Consider the following 22,238-nt stretch of genomic DNA (forward strand, 5'->3'; position numbering starts at 1 on the left):
AGCTTTTTGGCTTATTAAATTAGTAATGTAGTATTTTGTTTCTGCTGCAAATTATTTTCTAATATTCGAACTACGGACTTAATTTCGGAAGGAAATAACGATTGGAAACACACGTCCCAAGTTCTTCAGCGCCACGAAAAATCTCAAGAATATTTTAATAATTTTGAAAAAGCTTTTAAAAAATGAAACTACAATTGATCAACATCAACTAAAATTACTCAAAAAAGAACAAGAACACTGGATGCATGTTTTAAAAAGTACAATATCGGTTATTAAATTTCATGCAAAAGAAAACATAGCGTTCAGAGAAAGTTCAGATACTCTATATACAAATAATAATGAAAAATTTTTGAAATTGATTGAATTATTTGCCGAATTTGACAGCGTATTACAAAAATATGTAGAATGCATAAAAAACAATGAAATTCACGTTTATTATTTAGGGAAATGTATACAAAACGAAACATCAATGTATTGAGTAATGAAATTAAAAATAAATTGTATCTAAAATAATGAATGCTAAGTATTTTTCAGTAATTGTTGATTGTACCACTGATATTTCGCGGCAGGAGCAAATGTCCTTAATTGTAAAATATGTTTCTATAAAAGAAAAAAATGAAAAAACCCAAGATATACAAATAGAGGAAATATTTCTATATTTTATTAAAATTAATAATACAACAGGAAGTGGTATGGCTGAAGTAATTTTCAAATTATTAGAAGGAAAAAAAATTTAAATATTCAAAATATCCGTGGTCAAGGATATGACATCTGGTCAAATATAAATATAAAGGGGAAGAATTCAGGGGTACAAGCACTTTTAAGGAACAAAAATCCTAGAGCATTTTTTGTTCCGTTTTATACGCATTCCTTGAACTTGGTATTGAGCGATGCAGAAAGCTGCAATGTAGATACGGTTTTATTTTTTGACATTATTCAGTCAATCTATAATTTATTTTCTTCATCAAGTCATCGATGGGAAGTTCTAAACCACATCCAAAATTTTACTTTAAAACCTTTATGCACGAGATGGGAAAATCGCGTTGAAGCTGTAAAAGTAATACGAAATCAAGTAAAAGAAATACATGAAGCTTAAATTTTCATCACAGAAGATGACAGCTTAATTGGACAACAAGGCGTTAAAACAAAATTGGAAGCTAGTTCGTTAGCAAAAAAAATTTATTCTTTCAAGTTTATATTTGACACATTTGTTTGGTATGACATTCTAAGTGAAGTGAATGCATCTAGAAACAATTGCAAAATATTTCTTACAATATTATGGAAGCCTTGAAATCCTTGACGTCATACAGAAGCGAAAATAATTTTTTGAAAGTTAAGTACCAAGCCCATAACTTTGCTCTAAATATTGGGTGAAATGCTGATTTTCCAACTAAGGGCAGAATACGAACTCGACATGTAAAAACTCAATTCGGTTATGAATGTCCTGACGAATCAATTACTAATTTTGAGCGACAGTTTAAAATTAATTTTTTAAATGAAATTCTTGATTCAGCAATAACATCAATTACTGAGAGATTTGAACAGCTAAATAATGTGAATCAATTTTTGGGTTTCTCTTTAATATTGGTAACTTAAAATTTGATAATGATACAGTAAAAAAAGCTTGTTTCGACTTGGAAATTGTTCTGTCTGATGGTGATCAAAAAGATATTTCAGTGATAGATTTATTGGATGAATTAAAGATATTCTCTGGGAGGATATCAAATAATTATTCTCCCAAAGAAGTATTAAATTACATTTGTGCAAATAACTGCAGAAGTCTTTTCCTTAATGTGTACACATCACTACCAATTCTTTTAACAATCCAAACTACAGTTGCAAGTGCGGAGCGCAGTTTTTTTTTAAATTAAGACTTATTAAAAATTATTTGAGGTCCACAATATCCCAAGAGAGAGATTAGATGGCTTAGCTACTTTATCTATTGAAAGTGATATAGCCAAGACATTGCATCTAGAAGAAATAGTAGTCTTTTGCCGAAATTAAGGCTAGAAAGGTTTTTTTTTTTTTTTAATAATTAAAACTGTTCATTCTTAATTTAGATTTTTTCATATTTGTTTTGTCATATTTAATGTGAATTATGTAATATTTATAAATTGAGTTAAAATTATGCTCTCATTATATAATAAACAAAAAAATTTTTTTATTTATTCACTATATATATATATATAAAATTTTCATATATACATATACATAAACAATTTCGACCGAAGGGCGGGAAAAAAAAAAATAAACAAAAATATTTTTTTTTATTTATTCACTATATATATATATAATTTTCATATATACATATACAATTTCGACCGAAGGGCGGGAAAAAAAAAAATCTTGCCCACGCTCACAAATTTGCTCCGGCCGGCGGTGCCTGAATGAGTTCAGTATCAGGAGTCTTGAAACACTAACTGGAATGAGACCTAACACAGAGAGTCAGGGAAACTAAATTATAAACGGAGGAATGGTGAGAATGTGAGTGTAAGAACGACAATTTTATGTAAATTGGCTCTGTCATGTTAACTTCGTTAACATGACAGACATGGAAATGTTAACGAAGAGAGAATGATTTCGACCGCTTCGGACCCATCAAATGTCTACATGTATAAGGCATTAGAAAAGAATAGAGATCTGCAAGTTGTCCAACTATGTCACGCACTGCAGACAAGAGTATACAAAAGAACATACAAGTAGATTATTATGTCTGTACAAAAATACTAGGAGTATCGGAAACAAAGGGATATAATTTGTTGCATAGCCAATATGTTGGGACCTCAGATTGTAGGCATTAGGGAGACCTGGCTATCAGAATCAGATGTACTAATTGGTATCAAGTGTAAAGGGGTACACTATTTTTTGGAAGGATAGAAAGGAGAGGGCGTACTGCTAATATCAGATGACATGAATCCAGTTATAGTTGAGACGCATGATTGTAGTGCTACTACTAACAGTATTTCATATGGCAGTGAGTTTGAAACCATCTGGTGTAAGGTGAAAATAACATTATTTACTTAGTGGGGTGTTGTTACAAGCTTGGTGGATTGGTTGCTAGTGATGAAGAAACGCATAACCAAACAAAAAAGATGAGAGCCAAAAGAGAAATCATAATGGGAGACTTTAATTATCCAAATATTGTTTGGATAGAAGTAGGATCTCATGAGAACAACTTCCTCAAGCAGCATGCGACAGAGGACCGAGTACTAAATTTGATTATAGTGTCAGAGAGGTCAATTCATTTAAAGACAGAACTATTCTGAATCCGGTTGGTCACAGTGATCACGCTGAACACACTTGGGGAGTGACTAAATTTATGAATGCTCCATTCAGATAAACTAATACATTCTGAACTACAAAGCAGGAAATTATGACCAATTGAAGAGTATATTTTGTAATGGGATCGGTTGCTGCATGGGAAGCATTGAAACAATACTCAAATGATGCGATATCAGAGTATTATAATACACCGTGTGGGCGTACTGACGATAACGCAAGAAAGTTGCAGCCATATTTGTTTAGTGTATTACACCAACTACAGGTTGCGATCAATTTTTTTTTTAATGAAAGTGTTATTTTTCATTATATATATATATATATATATATGTCTCATTAATTTCGTAGCTTTAACAATTCACGCTGGGAATCGCGTCCTGCATATCCTCTCATCAGCGAACTCACTTGATATATTATGTTATGACATCTCTGCATTGAGATAACGCATTTTTACAATGTTTTAAACATATATAGCATCATTGGCGTATTTAGGTATTTGCCGCCCCTAGGCCCGCCCCTCATGATTTGCCCATAGGCAGGTCATGAGAGGCGGCACTTTCAGTGTACCAATCTACTGTCCAACTCCACTTTTTTGATGAAACTTAAGATTACTGAAGTAAAACTTGTAATATCCATTTCAAACTTATTTATGGAAACAATGTTTTTATTTTGTATCAAGACTAAAATGTTTAAACTAAGGACATTAATTTCTAATACTAAATCTTCAGATTTTGATCAGATGGAGAGTTGTACAGTCTGTGTCCTCCTGCAATGAGTCATCGAACTCCTTGGAGGTGTCACGAATAATAATAATAATATAAATCTGAACGGACAGACTTAAAACTTTATATGCATTAAACTATAATCAATGAATAAAGCATATCATCATCATCATCATCAAATTCCTGCCATGTACCCTCAAGGGGTGTACAGGATATGACAGTACTACATGAAAAAATTATATCATTACTAACTTCCTATCTACAATTTTCCTCCAAATCAGTCTGTTACTTGTCAAGACTCCAACATTATCAGATCTTATATTTCTATCGTCTAAGGCACTTTGTACAGTATCAATCCACCTATATCTTGGTCTTCCTCTGGGTCGTTTTCCTGCCAACCTGGCAGAGAACACTTGTTTTGCTAATCTTTCCTCTCCCATTCTATTTAAGTGACCATACCATCTGAGATTAGCTCTGCTAACGCATTCCTGGATGCTGACAATGTCAAGTTCTTTCCTAATATCCTCATTTTTAATATGATATTGCCATTGATGCCATCTGTTCACGCCTCTAATCTTTCTCAGGACTCTCATATCTGCGGTCTCTAGTCTTTGGTCAAGTGTTTTACTTCTGACCCAGCTCTCAGATCCAAAAGTTAAAATTGGTTTGAACACTGTCTTGTATACAGCTAATTTAGTGTTCCGACTAATTTCTTTCTTATTCCATATGAATTTATTCAATTGACTTCCCACAATACCAGCTTTGCTGATTCTGTTGTCTATTTCTATATTTAGTTTACCATCTTCAGTAAAAATTGTGCCTAAGTAGCTGAAATGTTTTACTTGCTCCACAGGTTCTCCATTCACAACACAGTTGACATTTTCAATGATTCTGCCTATTTTCATTGTCTTTTCATTGCTGACCTTCATACCATATCTATTACAACAGCTATTCAATTTAGTCAGAGAATCTTGCAGACTTGTAGCGGATTTATTTAGAAGTATAACATCATCTGCATAAAGCAAAGAGCTGACATTAACATCTCCAATTTTGATATCAGGTTTAATACCACATTCCTTCATAATGTGATCCATATAGATAATGAATAACAGAGGGGATAATGTACATCCTTGTCTTACACCAGATTTAACATTAAACCATCTCCCTGTACTTCCTTCAATTCTAACTGCTGACTCACAACTCAAATAAAGACTAAGTATTGCTTGATATAATGCCCCATTGACACCATATAACTGCAGCGTATTGAATAGCTTCTCTCTTGGCACCTTGTCATATGCCTTTTCCAAATCGACAAAACTTAAATACAGATCTTTGTTATATTCCCATGCTTTCTCGACTATTTGTCGTAAAGTGAAGATCTGATCCTGACAGCCTCTATTTGGCCTGAATCCAGCTTGTTCTTCACCAAGCTTTCCTTCCACAATTCTTCTCAACCGTTTCTCAAGTATACTTGCATAGATCTTGCCAGGAACACTCAGTAGGGAAATACCTCTGTAATTCTCACATTCAGTTTTATTTCCCTTTTTAGATATGGGTACTATGAGAGCTCTACTCCAATCATCGGGAATTCGTCCCTCTGCCCAGGCTTTCTGAACTATGCAGTGCAGCCACTGTAAGACTCTTATACCACCATACTTCAGCATTTCTGGTCGAATATCATCTACTCCTGCTGCCTTTCCACATTTCAAGCCTTTGATGGCTTTTTCTACTTCAAGTATGGATATGTATTCCTGACTGTATGCCTGGTCAGTGTTTTTTATCATTGTGCTGTCATCACTGCTTGTTTCATTTAGCAGTTTTTCAAAGTAATTACTCCATACTTCAAGGATATCTTTTTCTCCTGTTTTCATTTCACCTTTATCATCTCTAATTCCTTTTACAGCACTCTTTCCTCCATTCCTAAGCTTCTTCAACAACCTCCAGAATATTTTGCCACCTTCTTGATATTTATTTTCTATATTCTTGCCAAAGTCCTCCCATGACTTTTGTTTAGCTAGTTTTACACACTGTTTAGCTTTCTTACATTTGTCTCTGTATTCTGTAAGAGTAAAAGCTGACTTATTTGCCAGGAACTTTTGATATGCTTTCTTCTTTTCCTTCACTGCCTCTTTAACTTCCTGTGTCCACCAGGGAGTTCTGATTTTTTTATCCTTGCACAATATATAATGCATATATCCTTGCACAAAATAAATAATGCATATTTATTTTTGAAATAAAGAATAGAAAATCAAGATCTTTTTCCCAAAGATACCAGTTGTTAATCTTGTTGCAGCAGGGTGATTACATATCTGACTTTTTCAAACTTTAACCTAACACCAAAAAATTAATCACTCTCATGTCCAACATTTGCAGTTGTATTGAATACAAGGGTGTGCTGAAAAGTTGTGATAATCACCATGAATGAATTGAGGTAGAACCATGTTCTAGGTGTTTATCAGAACTTTTCAAACCCCCCCCCCAATATATAAATAAATCCTATCAAACATGGGTGCAGACTGAAAATCAGCTGTTTACTGCATTTGTAGCTTTATTATTTATATGAATATCACTCCCAATATTCAATTATTCCAAGCAGGGAAATCCCCACAACCTCTGGTAAGTCATCTAACTCCTTGTAATGGGGGGGGGGGGGGGGTGAAAATACTGAAAAAAGAAAACCAAAAAGACTTTCTTTTGGCAGAGTAAATTAATAGAAATAGGGAATATTATAATCCATCCTTGCTTTATAGCCAAATGCACTGAAATTTAGACCAGAGAGCTTATGAGAAGGGGTGCTTAAGGGTCAAAGCTGTATACTGAGAGGAGACCTCCACATAGCCTTTAAAGGAATGCAGAGAACCGACCAGGGCTTCAGACCTAATGTCCAATCCTCACCTTCTTGTGGTGCACCCTGTTGGGTATCTACTTGGATACTGAACGAACGAGGATGGGCTGGCAATTTGGGATTTAGCCGACCAAATTGTATTCTTATTGGTTAAACCAAAATAAAAAATGATGGTACAACATGACAAAATTTCATGCCGGCTGGGGCGTCGCCGGTTAAACAAGGCCCCCCGTTGTTTTCGCCAGGGAACCAGGGCGAACAGCGAAAAGTCAGCTACTGGAACAAATCTGAAAACAAACCTCAACTCAACATCACGAGAGTTAAAGATCAGTACTATCAACGTAAGAAGCCTGAATGGCAAAGAAATGGATCTAGCTGAGGAATTAGATAAGTACCAGATCGACATAATAGGGGTGACTGAAACAAAAAAGACCAAAACTGGTGAGATCTTTCTGAGCAATAAATACAAAATGTTATATTCAGGCAATGACAATCAAAGAAAAGAAGGAGTAGCCATAGTATTCAACGCAAAATACGAGGCTAATCTTCTTGAATGGCAGTCAGTCTCAAGTAGAGTAATGTGGGCAAATATGAGAATGGGGAACTGGACAATGAGACTTATTTGTGCCTATGGTCCCATAGAAGGTAGAAGTGGAGGAATTTTTTGAGGCTTTAGAAAAAGCAACTGACACAATGAAAAAGGAAAAGTTGGTCCTTGTTGGGGATCTAAATAGCAAAGTAGGAAATCATTGTGAGACATACAAAAATATTTTGGGAAAATTTGAAGAAAAGAGCAAAGCTAATAATAATGGCAAATATCTGTTGGATTTCTGCTCAGGACATGGACTGGTTATTACTAACACCATGTTCCAACATAAAAATGTGCACAAATTCACATGGAGAGAAGAGGCTAGGAATAAGAAAAGTCTTATTGACTATGTTATTGTTGATAGTGATGTTTTCTCCCTGGTGCAGAACACCAGAGTGTACAGGGGATTTGAAATTGGAAGTGATCACTATTTAGTCTTGAGCAGGATAAAATTGAATTTCATATTGAAAAGAATAACATGTAAGAAAGTTTTAAAGTGAATAAAAGTTGAGCAGCTCTCAGATGTGAACTGTAGACTAAAATACAGAAAGATTATTGAAAAGAAAATGAAAGAGTTTGAGAACAGGAATCAAACCTTGGAGATTCAGTGACAAACTCTGAAGAAAACATTGATTGATTATGCCAAAGAGGCATGTGGTGAGGTTGTGTGCAAGGATAAAAAAATCATAACTCCCTGGTGGACACAGGAAGTTAAAGAGGCAGTGAAGGAAAAGAAGAAAGCATATCAAAAGTTCCTGTCAAATAAGTCAGCTTTTACTCTTACAGAATACAGAGACAAATGTAAGAAAGCTAAACAGTGTGTAAAACTAGCTAAACAAAAGTCATGGGAGGACTTTGGCAAGAATATAGAAAATAAATATCAGGAAGGTGGCAAAATATTCTGGAGGTTATTGAAGAAGATTAGGAATCGAGGAAAGAGTGCTGTAAAAGGAGTTAGAGATGATAAAGGTGACATGAAAACAGGAGAAAAAGATATCCTTGAAGTATGGAGTAATTACTTTGAAAAACTGCTAAATGAAACACTGACCAGGCATGCAGTCAGGAATACATATCCATACTTGAAGTAGAAAAAGCCATCAAAGGCTTGAAATGTGGAAAGGCAGCAGGAGTAGATGATATTCGACCAGAAATGCTGAAGTATGGTGGTATAAAAGTCTTTCAGTGGCTGCACTGCATAGTTCAGAAAGCCTGGACAGAGGGACAAATTCCCGATGATTGGAGTAGAGCTCTCATAGTACCCATATATAAAAAGGGAAATAAAACTGAATGTGAGAATTACAGAGGTATTTCCCTACTGAGTGTTCCTGGCAAGATCTATGCAAGTATACTTGAGAAACGGTCAAGAAGAATTGTGGAAGAAAAGCTTGGTGAAGAACAAGCTGGATTCAGGCCAAATAGAGACTGTCAGGATCAGATCTTCACTTTACGACAAATAGTCGAGAAAGCATGGGAATATAACAAAGATCTGTATTTAAGTTTTGTCGATTTGGAAAAGGCATATGACAAGGTGCCAAGAGAGAAGCTATTCAATACGCTGCAGTTATATGGCATCAATGGGGCATTATATCAAGCAATACTTAGTCTTTATTTGAGTTGTAAGTCAGCAGTTAGAATTGAAGTACAGGAAGATGGTTTAATGTTAAATCTGGTGTGAGACAAGGATGTACATTATCCCCTCTGTTATTCATTATCTATATGGATCACATTATGAAGGAAAGTGGTATTAAACCTGATATCATAATTGGAGATGTTAATGTCAGCTGTTTGCTTTATGCAGATGATGTTATACTTCTAAATAAATCTGCTACAAGTCTGCAAGATTCTCTGACTAAATTGAATAGCTGTTGTAATAGATATGGTATGAAGGTCAGTAATAAAAAGACAAAGACAATGAAAATAGGCAGAATCATTGAAAATGTCAACTGTGTTGTGAATGGAGAACCTGTGGAACAAATAAAACATTTCAGCTACTTAGGCACGATTTTTACTGAAGATGGTAAATTAAATATAGAAATAGACAACAGAATCAGCAAAGCTGGTATGGTGGGAAGTCAATTGTACAAATTCATATGGAATAAGAGAGAAATTAGTCGGAACACTAAATTAGCTGTATACAAGACCAGTTTTAACTTATGGATCTGAGAGCTGGGTCAGAAGTAAAACACTTGACCAAAGACTAGAGACCGCAGATATGAGAGTCCTGAGAAAGATTAGTGGCATGAACAGATGGCATCAATGGAAATATCATATTAAAAATGAGGATATTAGGAAAGAACTTGACATTGTCAGCATCCAGGAATGCATTAGCAGAGCTAATCTCAGGTTGTATGGTCACTTAAATAGAATGGGAGAGGAATGATTAGCAAAACAAGTGTTCTCTGCCAAGTTGGCAGGAAAACGACCCAGAGGAAGACGAAGATATAGGTGGATTGATATGGTACAAAGTGCCTTAGACGATAGAAATATAAGATCTGATAATGTTGGAGTCTTGACAAGTAACAGATTGATTTGGAGGAAAATTGTAGACAGGAAGTTAGAAATGATGTAATTTTTTCATGTAGTACTGTCATATCCTGTACACCCCTTGAGGGTACTTGGCAGGAATTTGATGATGATGATAATAATGAGCTTATGAGAATACAACATTCAGCATACAGCTGCCCTGGATTACACAAGTTTTTCATGGAACTGCTAATTCCATAAAAACATGAATGGATCACAGAAAACTGATTCCTAAAAAGCTCAATGTCTTAAGTATTTCAACTCCGATGAAAAGGGTTGTATCCTCATAAGCTTGCTGGTTTATATTTTTTTGAAAACATTGTACATTTGCATACATTAGTTATGAAATAAGGATAGATTTATAATGTTCCCTATTTCTATTAATTTACTTTGCTGAAATGAAGCCTTTTTGGCTCTTGTTTCATTTTTAATACTTACAATTATGCACTGACCAATAGTTCACCATGAAAAATACAATTCTCTGACATTAGATTGCTACGGTATTAAGTTTTTGTTTTCTCAAGTTTCTATGTGTTTTGAACCAAAAGTCTGAAACAGCTATCAAGCCAGTAAAAAAGCACTAATAAAATACAAATATATGGGCACCTGGGCAGAACTTATTGTCTTTTAAGTAGTGCAATTCAGATGCCGATAAGGTTCTCTTGGCCTATATATGTTTTAAATGTTCTACATTTCAATACACTTAGAAATTAACATCAATTTTAATATGAATTTTAATTCCTTTCTTTTATAATGTGATCTGTATTGTAGATGAAGTGGAAAGAATAACAGTGGAGATAATGTTCATTGTTTTATATATATAATCACACAAGAGGCCATAAGGCCTACATCAAATAAATGAAGTGCGCATGTGTTGAGGTGATATCCCACTTGAAGAGCTAGAGGTCATAGTCCTTGGGGAATAATTCATGGAAGGGGAGGGGCTGTTTTATAGAACTGAGGTAGATGGAATTAAAGATGACAGAGTAGCAGATTCAGCGAGTAGTTCAGTTGTAAAAGGTTGGACAGCATCTTTATTTTATACCTGATTTTATCAAACTATCTTCCTGTACTTCTTCAAATTCTAACTAATAACTGAAAACTCAAAAGAGTTTTAAGTCATTAGTTAGAATTTATATACAAAACATAAAAATCATTATTATATATACTTCCATGATTTCTCAACTGTTTGTCTCAAAGTGAAAATCTCTATCCAACATCTAAACTTATGTGCAGAGATTTGGTTGATATGGAGAGGATCTATGGTGACTAGTCTGTTAACATTCTAACAGACTAGTCATCACCACTCCATTAGGAATGCTAACAGAGGAGAAACCCAAAGGTTTTTAGGTTAAAAGTTTATTTGACAAGAAGAAAAGACGTATGATGGAAACACGAGTTACTAAAGAAGTTTTATAGAGTAAATACTTAAGACAGTTTTTAATACATAATATCCGAACAAAATGCTAGAAGCAGTCTTGATTATCATTGAATGGGTCTAAGGAGAGGTATCACATGTAACAGAGAGTATACGAGGTGTGATAATTTAATTCCCAGAAGGTACATGTAAAAACCTTATGTTCAAAACTATACATTAATAGCTACTGTTGCCTTCGAAGTAGTCCCCTTGTGCAATTATATACTGGTGTAGACAGTGTTCCTATTTTTTGAAACAGGCCTGGAACTATTTTTCCAGGATACTTGAGTTCCTTTATCACATTATGCCGGATATCAGTGATGTCAGAAAATCATCTTCTTCCTTTTAGTGGTCTTTAATTTTAGAATGTCAGAAATCACAGGGAGCTAATTTGGGTGAATAAGCAGGATGACCTAATCTGGTAATCGATTTTTTGGCCAGAAACTCTCTCACGACGAGCACACTATGGCTTGGCACATTGTCATGATGGATGATCCTATTGTCAGGTCACAATTCAGGACTTTTTCTCCAAACAGAATCTTGTAATCTTTTCTGCACCTCTAAATAGCATTGTTGGTTGACAGTTTGTCCCTGTTTAATGAATTCATAGTGGACTATCCCACTGCGATCAAAGAAACATATCAGCATGGTCTTGAACTGCAAATGTGACATGAGTGCTTTTTCGGACGTGGCAAACTCAGGGGGTGGGGGGTTTCCACCGCATGCTCTGGCATTTTTTTGGGATCGTACTGGAAGCACAAGGTTTGTCACCTGTAATTACTCTCAGAAACGTCCTTATTTGCAGAAAGATCAGTCGCAACTTGAACACGCCACTGCTTTTGTTCATCCATCAAGATACGGGCACAAACTTCGCAGAAATCATTCATTTGGAATCTAACATAAAAAACTTGCTGACAAAGAGAAATACCTGCACATCAGCTGTAATTAAAAGTGAAATTTCTTCACTTTATGTAAAATTTGTATTCTTTATTTCAAGTGCCTTATATTTAAGCTGATGTGATTATATTAAGATTTCATTTTTAAGTATGTCTAAAAAGAGACATAATCTAATTTAAATTTAAGCCTCACTTAAGCTATGTAAAATTTACTGAGTCATCTAAAAAGTTGCTAAGTAATAATTCCTGGAAGGCAAGCTACACGTGTACAGCGTAACACTAGCGGGTATAGCTTACTCGGAAAATTACGTTGGCATGTATTCTGTGAATCCAAGTATAACAGCGTCATAAAAGCGAAGGATGAACCCAAAGGGGTGAAAAGATAAGGGCCGTGCGCAAAAAGGGGACTGAGAAAAGATGGTGCTCTATAGAAGAATATAAGGGGTTGAGCCAGTATCAGAAGGCTCTCTGGTGGTTACGTTTTCCTGTTTTGGAAGTTAGCGGGCAGTTTCGAGTAAGGGGGGGGGGGGGAGGGGAGTCTGTGATAAGATGTCGGACTGCGAGTGTTCTTAAAGTGAAGTAGGATTCTATGCAAAGCTAAATGAAAAAATTCCAGTCCTAGCAGAATCAAGCCATTGCTGAAAACTCCCATCGAGTTGTTCCTGAAACGCAGAGATTTGAGTCCGTTTTCAGCAGAAGGAATGAAGATAGAGTAACCCCTACGTTAGCATATGGACAGCCAATAGATGAGAAGTATCCAGCCATACACGTGCAGACTGATGTGGAAAAAGCTCAGTCAGGTGCAATTACTCTAATTTTGTGTGAAAGTTCATTCGAAGAGAGAAGATTGTTTACGAATGTGAAATTAAGAACTGTATTCTAAAGAACTCTGTGGACAGTCTCTATTTAGAAAGTTAACCTCCTTTGAGAGTAAGAATTGTTTGGAAGAGATCTTTTGTAATTTTGTATGTGATAGGATTAACTTGAAACGATAAGAATAGTAGAATTTAGTATCTCAATAACATTAGAATGTTTGTTAGTTTATTCTTGAGAGTAATACTACTGAAAGGTATTTAGCTTAACTTCATATCATTTGCTATCTATCCCAATATGCAGTTAATGTGTTTAGCATGCTTTATAAGATTTAATTAATTTAAAAAGTGTTAACCTCTTAATTCGAGTTTTATTTAGTATTGAGCATAATTGAGTGTATGAATTTTGTATTGTTTTAGATATTCCAATAAACATGTCATATTTACCTGAACCTGAGTCATGCCTGATTACGATTCCAACTTACCACTTATAAAAATAGAACCTATTTTGGCGGGAAGGATTTAGAGTGAATATAATAATAGATTTAGGCCACAACTGCAATAATCTAAATCTATACGGCAGTTTAAGTAAGATATTGTGTAAGTAATCTTCAGACTCTAGTATTGTCTCCCTGAGCAAGGATCTTTTCTGCTATAGGATACTGGCTGACGCAGCAAAATATAAATTTGCCAGTATCTGAATAGGAAACAATCCTAGATATAAGAATAAGATTAAAGTAAGTGAATAAAGAGAATAAATCACAAAACATCAATTTAGCAATCGAGTAGCCAGTAGGATGTTGATTGTATAAGGTTTTAGGTAAGAAAGGATAGATTTAAGTAAACAACTAATTAAGCATAAATCATATAGAAGCATCGATATAACAATACCCAATTCTTCAGTTAAAATTACCCTGACTGTTTCTTGATTCATTTGTAATTCATCAGCCATTAATTGCACATTTAATAGTCTGTCAGTCCATACCAAATCTCGCACTCTGTTTACGTTTGCATCAGTCATTTTTGTTTTTGGCTGTCCAATTCTGTGGTTGTCATTCACATCTCCTTGACCACCACTGAATCTCTTATGCCATTTTCAACAGCTCCAATGTTTTAGTAGCATTTTTGCCGATTTTTTACACAAAATGTTATGTTAATACACTGCTCTAAATTTCAATCAGACATTTTTATGCCAAAGTTTACACGCCGATCTTTATTGTTTTTGCAATAGACAACTAGCAAATGGCTCTATCAATTTGAGGTTTACGTACTCATTAGTTAGATGTACAAACATGATTACTCAAGTGACTCCAACCAAATCACCACACAGGCGACACTAAACGGCAGTTCCAGAAATTAAATTGTCACACCTTGTGTAAGTGTCAGTCTCCAGGCTATGTGCAGATGCACTTTTAATAATAATATATTATTATTATAATATACTATAATATATAAATATAATTTAAAACAAATAAAAATTTTCCAATGAAGATCTAATTCACATAGAATTAATTAAATGGGGAGGAAACAATATAATTCACCATGTCACAAACTTACTAAATCTATGCCTAGAAGAGGGGAAGATAACAGAAAATTGGAAAAATGCTACTCTGATGCTGTTATTTAAACAAGGGGACAAAGAAGAAATAAAGAACTATAGACCAATTAGTATTCTCTCTTATCTGTACAAAATTCTCACAAAAGTAATAAACATGTTAACACCTCTTCTAGACTCAAATCAACCAGTAGAAACAAGCAGGATTCTGTTAAGGCTTTAACACAATTGATCATATTCATGCAGTAAAATAAATAATAGAAAAAGCAGAAGAAAACCAATTGCCTCTCTGTTTAGCCTTCATTGATTATGAAAAAGCATTTGATTCCATCAAAACTAATGCAATAATAAAAGCACTCCAGAATCAGGGAGTTCCTTGAGTTCTCTGAATACCTTATATGACCTCCTCCAGGCAATATACCTCACTGCAACAGCAACAATCCAACTTTACGGGAGTAGCAATAAAATATCAATTGAAAAAGGTGTCCAACAAGGAGACTATCACCCAAAAAACTTTACAGCAGTCCTTCAAGAAATATGTAATAATATAAACTGGATAAACCTTGGTATAAAAATTAATAACAGAAACTTAACACATCTAATATATGCAGATGATATCATAATTTTTGCAAACACTCCAGAAGACCTAAATCATGAAAGCAGAAAAGTTGGTCTAAAGATAAACAGAGAAAAAACTAAAATCATGTTTAATTATTTTTTAACACCAAAAAACATAATAATAGAAAACAATTTCTTGGAAAGAGTCTCTTTTTTATGAAGAGACTATGTATATCTTTTTTCTATAGAGTCTCTTCATAGGTCATCTCATTGTGGACTCCAAAAGGAAATAAATAGAAGAGTTCAACTTGCCTGGAGTGCATTCAAAAAATTGAAAAGCATTTTTCAAAGCAATGATGTCCCACTGTGTTTAAAAAGGAAGACATTTAACCAGCGTATACTTCTAGTCATCTCATATGGTTGTGAAACTTAGTCGCTAACAAAAGCACTGGCAAATAAATTAACAACTCAAAGAAAAATGGAGAGGTTGATGCTAGGCATCACATTAAAAGATAAGAAGCAAAACACCTGGATAAGAAGCCAGACTAGCATTACTGACTTCATTCTTCACTATATGTGACTAAAATGGAAATGGGCCAGACATCTATCCAGAAGAGGAGATGAGCGATGGACCACCATACTAAACGAACTGGCTTCCCAAAGAAGGGAAACGATGCCACGGACGTCCTAAAATAAGGTGGAGTGATGAATTGTCAAATTTTGTTGGGGAAAATTGGTCAACCATTGCCAAGAACAGAGAAAGGTGGAAAGAACTGGCCTTCATCCAGCAGTGGACATAAAATGGCTGAAAAGAAGAAGAATATAATATACTCTTTACAAATATAGACATCTTTTATAACATATTTCAAGGTCTTTTCTTTTATGTGGTTAAACAAATTCTAGCAGAGCAACTTCTAATTAGGGGACTCAGCATGTCTTGGATGGGCGAGAATTAGATGAGGGGTGGCTTATCAAGATATTACTTAAAAATAAATATGAATTTTAAATCACAACCAGTAATGACTATTTTCATCACAGTTAAAAGCATCTCTTTGCTACCATTCCTTTAAGAAAACAGGGTAATGAATGAAAGTTTCAGGCATTCAATCATTCTGTAGTTCTTAGTTTCCAAATTAAATGCTTGTGAATTCAAATTCACTCTGATCACAGTCATATACTGATAAGTGTGGTGAACTAGCTGCAAAAGTCAACTGGTGTTTATTAAATGGACACAGCAGAGTAAATCTTTGCAGCAGTTCAAATGTTTTGATCAAAGCTTTATACAATAGGTTAACTACATGCCTCATTATTACCATAATTTTTTGTGCTCTCTTCACTTTTGTGATGTGATCCTAAACTTCTACTACATTATTCACTATCTTTATCTTTTTTATTCTCAACATTGCATAAATCCTCAAATCTGTTCAATTAAAAAAAAAAAGTAACACCTTACAACTGGTAATACTGTTAATTTAAAAACTAAAGTAATCAATTAACACATGACAAGGATATCCAACTTTTTTTTTTCTTTTTTAGAACAAGGGCTACACAGAAACTTTTGGGTTAAGGAAATGGCCATATAAGTGCAAGGAGATACACATGTAGCAAGTAATAAGAATTCTTGAATTGGGATGCATTCTGCTTCTTTTCAGATTACAATCCATCCTACCAATATTTCTCATTAATAAAAATGAAGAGTGGGAAGGTTTATTCTCAATGAAGATAAATCAAGCATTTTATTTTATTTTATTTTTTGTACTACTGATTAAAGTGCATTAACAAATAATTATAAAGTGAACCATTTAGAGTGAATCAATTTAACACTTTCAATACTTTTACAGAAGTTTTACATTTTAAAGGAAAACCAAATGAAACTAAAATATTTCAATTTCTCTGAATACTTTATGATGGATGAAGCCCACAGGCCTTTACAATCATAACTCCCACACAATCATAACCAAGCTAAAATTTTAAACTGAACTGAGTCATTATCACTGTTTTACATATATCTAATATTGCAAACATAATACTGCGTGTATGGAACAAGTACCTATTCTGGAATGCAATCTAACAATTTCTTGTGGATGGTATGAGACCTTGATCCTGGTTACTGGAGATCTGAATTGGCTTCAAAAGAGGTGCATGTTTTGTCTCTAGAGTGGAATTGCTAGATTATTTAACTTATCCACAGTATTAGTGTTAACACTGGTTTAGCAAACTGCTATGGGTAGAATTGACATAAAAAAAAAGTATTCATTGAAAGGGTATAATTCTAACTCATTCTATTGATATAATTATATCAATTAACTTACTGAACCAAAATTTTGCTCATCCAACATTTTGAAATTCCAGTGAAAGAGTTTGTGTTACACAACACTTCCCACCCTCCCCTCAAAGCAGTTCATACTGATCCAGGAGAGAAACATTTTCTGTTTCCAAGTGATCAACAACATGCATTTCAAATTCAATTTGAGGAAATTCTTTAGGGAAAATAGCTTCACATATTGGACATGCTTTTTCTTCATCTGCTGGTATATTCTGGTTCAAAAATGTGAGAGGATTTTGAATGTTATTTGTATGCATTTTAGATCTTGTATTAGGCACTTCATCTGGTACATCTTCTGTCACTTTATGAGATTCTCTACCATTCTTCTGATCCAAATTATTTACAACAGCAGTTTTAGATAAAGAATCAGTAAAACTTTCAGTACAAATATTGTGAGATACATTTTCCTCTGCTGGAATCCCTTTCTGATTTTCTCTGGTGACACACTCCAGAATTTTGGAGGAAGGTGAACCTGGTTTACACTTTTCTTCTAAACTATTTTTCCCACTCTTGAGCTGCTGAGTAAAATATGCTCGAAAACTTTCATCAGAAGGTCTAGAAAACTTTCCTCTAACTTCACTTTGTTTTTCAAAAATATCTTGTATACCTTCTGTACACATCTGGCTGTCATTCTTTTTAACAAGCCAAGCTTCTTCAGTTTCTTTCTCTGAAATGTAAAATTGTTTTATAAATTATTCATTATTTAGAGAACAGTAATTAAGACAATAAAAATAATACACAAAAAAAAGATGCTAAAATATCCCTGAAAAGCTATTTATATTTTAGAGATCCAAAGTTTTTTTTTTTTTTTTTTATCTTCAGTGAGTTATTAAATTAAAGGAATTTTACTGATCAGATGAGCAATTTATGGTTTGGATATGAAAAATAAACATGTAAGAAGTTAATGGTAGTGGTAGGAACAAATGATTTGGTTGGGCATTAGAAGAATATGAGGATGGTATCAGAAGATTACTGAGGTAAGTGAAAAAAATGCAGTGGGAAGAGTAGTTGGTGAGTTACCCAGATATGACAATGAGTTGAGAAAGCAAGCAAAAATCATGGTGCAGTTTGTTGATGTGCAGAACACATTTGAGGGGCAAATGGAATTGCATAAAACAGATGGATTGCATTGAAATGGATCATCTGGAGATTGTTGCTAGAAGAAATGCAATGAGCGATGTGAAAGATCAGGAGACTGGAAAAGGTGAGGAAAAAAAAAAGATGTTTGTGAAGGGAGAGAGAGAGAGGTCTGAGAGATGGAAATATAAGAACAAGGATGAAAGCTAGATGGGGAAACTTGCAGTCAGGATGAATAGGAAGGCAATGTAAGGAAAGTGGATTGGGAATGGCATGGGATGTACTGGGAGCGGCTAAGTGAGAAGATATATGAGGCATGGGGTTATAAAAGTGAGCAGGCATAAGGTGAAGAAAAGTCATAGATGAGAGGTGGGTGGTTATTATAAATCAAGAAATGAATTGCTATGCTTATTTATAAATGCAAAGGAATATCAGAAATAAGGGACATGTAGTTTACTTCATTTCCCTTATTTTTCAGTAAGTAAAAGAGTTTACTTACTGGAAAACGCTAGATAACTTAAGCATAATTTTTGTGAGAATCCTAATGGGAACTGAAAAAGTATGTTTTTCATGAATATATCGAGGGCAAGAAGGTAGGCAGGAAAAATGTTGCTGATGACAGCAAGGAAATTATATCCACACAATGTTAAGATACGAAAGGAAAATAATAGCAGTGAATGGAAGCAGTATGGTGTGATGTCAAGGTTGACAAAATAAGAGATTTTCTCACAATTAGGTTTAATGGAATGAATACAGCACAGAGAAATAAATTCATATTTATTATGAATTTATTTCTAAATTAAATTCATATCTTCATCAGGAATGCACACAAAACAACACGTGGAAAAAGTCAGACTGAAAGTCTCAAGATGTATGAGGGGTGCTGTTGATGAGAGGCCTAAGAATTAAAGTTGCCCAAATCTTGGGAAGTTTAATGCAATCATATTTATTTAGATAAAAAAAAAATCTTCTACTGATTCTAAAAACAGTCTTTCAAGTTTTTATTCGTTAGAGTTGAAGAATAGTTCCCCCCCATTTGATTCAGTCCAAGGCTAGACCAGACTGACCATAATTACAGTATTGGATTTATTTCTTGGTTTTTCAAGGCAGTTTTGACCAATGATAATTTGAAAGAACAAGAAAACTTGTAAACACATGGAACAGAGGGGGGGGGGGTCCTTAGGAGAGTTGATAAGGGTAGAACAGCTTCAATGAGGTTTGAAAGCAGTGCATAGATTATATATCTTTAAAGTGATAGCTATTTTTTCTGAAGTGCTTTGGATATAGGGAATAGTAATAACATTCCCATTCATGTGCCGTCTCCTATTGAGGAGTTTGACTACCATGATGTGACTGATGGTTAACTACTGCTGTAATGGCATGTGGTGAGGACCCTATCTCTTCCACATATTATCGTAAATATTCATGGCTGTAAATCTGTGTGTGTTCACGGGGCCAGTTTTCCTGTTCTAAGAGACGAAAAACCGGAGTTTCCGGGTGAAAAAATCCTCTACCTCCGTATGAGACCAACTAACTCACCTTTAATCAAAATAGACCTGATAAAGGTTCCTCACATCTTGGACAGGAATCGAACCCAAGTCTTTCTGACCAAAGGGTTGGCCTATACCGACTGAGCTACAGAGGCTCTTAGTAATAGCATTACTGTAATGCTATAAAATAATAAATAAAAGAGTTCAGTTGCAAGGGAAGCCTGGTTGGAACAGAGGTTGGAGGCTCTGCTGATAAAGGATTTTAATAACATCATATTGTTAAGAACTCTATTTTTCCCAGGTGCTAACATTAGAAGTGATCATAATTTAGTCACAGCAACATTTATGTTGAAATATGGATTTAGAACCGCAAGAAAAATAAGACAAAAGTTTAACCTTACACAAATCAAATACCATTCAAAAATTATTTAAAACAAATTACGTTTCTGTTCTTTATGAAATGCCTGCTGACTTTGTTGATCCTGATACCTCTTGCCAATAGTTTTCAAGGACCAGGGGTGAATATTCTGGGTGTGCTAGGTGTGCAGTGCTCATCCACAAAATATCAGTCATCATCATTATTAGCAGTCAGCCTTAGAGGTCATCGTTGAATCGTTTAAGAGGAAGTCCTGGTTTTCTTTTTCCTAATGGCTTGTATTTTAAGGCTTGTTTTGGTAATCTTTCTGTTTTCATTCTTTGAACGTGTTCCATCCATTTATGTTTATATTTTTTAATTTTTTCTATTACTGGTTCTTGGTTTAATTCTTTCATAATTTCATTTCTTTTGTGATGAAATAGGGTATACTTTTACAGTTTTTCTCATAAACTTCATTTCTGCTGTTATTAATCTTTGTCTTTTTGTTTTATCCAGATTTCGCTTCCATACATTAAGACTAGTAGGGCTAATGTATTGTATACTTTTAGTCTGGTTTGTTTTTGAACTAGGTTTGGTTTAAATATAGAGTTAATTACACCATTTATTTTTAAATATTTTGCAATTTTTACGTTTATATCTTTTTCATTTTCATATGTGATCGTACATCCTAGGTAGTTAAATGAATTCACCTGTTCTAAGATCTTGTTATCTATTACTATTTTAGTTCTTGCTGGATCTTGTCCTCTAAAGGTCATAGTTTGTGATTTTTCTGTTGATATTATCATACCATAATCTTCGGACATCTCATTTAGATCTAAAATAGCTTTCTGTAAGTTATCTTCAGAATTTGCAATTATTACTTGGTCATCGGCAAAAAGGAGAGTGTTTAAGTTCATTGTAGGAGAAAGCTTAATTTCTTGATGTAAATTTTTATTCCATTTTATTATTATTTCATTTAAGTAGATATTAAAAAGAGTTGCTGAGAGGAGACATCCCTGTCGGACCCTTGATTTATCTCTCTCTCGTATATGATAGCTTTTAGGATATTATTTGGTATTTGTCTTTCTTTTAATATGTTAAATAATATGTTTCTTTTAACTTTATCAAATGCTTTTTCAAAGTCAATAAATGCAATATGTGTTTCTAAATTGTATTCTCTCCTTTTCTCTATTATTAATTTTAGGCAAAAGGCCGAGTCTATACATGATCGTCCTTTTCTAAATCCATTCTGTACTTCTAAAATAAAGTTTTCGGAATTCATTAGTTTGCTATTTAAGATTGTGCTATATATTTTGTAACAGGAATTTAGTATACTGATACATCTATAGTTTTTAGGGTCATCTCTATTACCTTTTTTTAAAGATAGGAATCACAATTGCTTTTTTCCATTCTATTGGGGGGATTCCAGTTGAATAAATTTTATTTAAAAATAATAAGAGTCTTTCTTTGAATCTTGTTCCTGCATATTTATATAGTTCTGAACCTAGCTTATCTTCTCCAGGTGATTTTCCGTTTCTTTCAGGTTGATTTCTAATTCTTCTTTAGTTATTTCCTTTTCATTAATTGTTTGCCAGCTGTCTTTTTTAAAATATTTGTCTGTCCACAATTCTGTGTAGTAATTTAGAAATTCTTCTAATTTCAATTCAGTGTTTAATTTTATGTTTTCTTTGGTATCTGCATTTAAGTGTTTCAAAATCTCATATACATTGGGCCTTATTTTATATAAATCATGTTCTAAATTAGAAACAAATTTGTTCCATGATTCTCTATGTC

General features: G+C 34.1%; 1 protein-coding gene across 3 annotated transcripts in view; it reads right to left on the reverse strand.

Annotated features, from left to right (window-relative positions):
• Positions 1-16,707: 16,707 nt before the first annotated feature.
• LOC150100301 (uncharacterized) overlaps positions 16,708-22,238 on the reverse strand; it is a 91,498-nt gene continuing 85,967 nt past the window's right edge. For all 3 annotated transcript variants that reach the window (XM_090402692.1, XM_090402689.1, XM_090402691.1), the window contains one exon: positions 16,708-18,189. In XM_090402692.1, the coding sequence (XP_090258818.1) occupies positions 17,588-18,189 (602 nt within the window). In that variant the 3' untranslated portion in view covers positions 16,708-17,587. The remainder of the gene's footprint in view (positions 18,190-22,238) is intronic.

This window comes from Typopeltis vanoorti, chromosome 13, assembly GCF_054136105.1.
Source record: "Typopeltis vanoorti isolate ZY-2024b chromosome 13, IOZ_Tvanoo_1.0, whole genome shotgun sequence".
In the NCBI taxonomy this organism is placed as follows: Eukaryota; Metazoa; Arthropoda; class Arachnida; order Uropygi; family Thelyphonidae; genus Typopeltis; species Typopeltis vanoorti.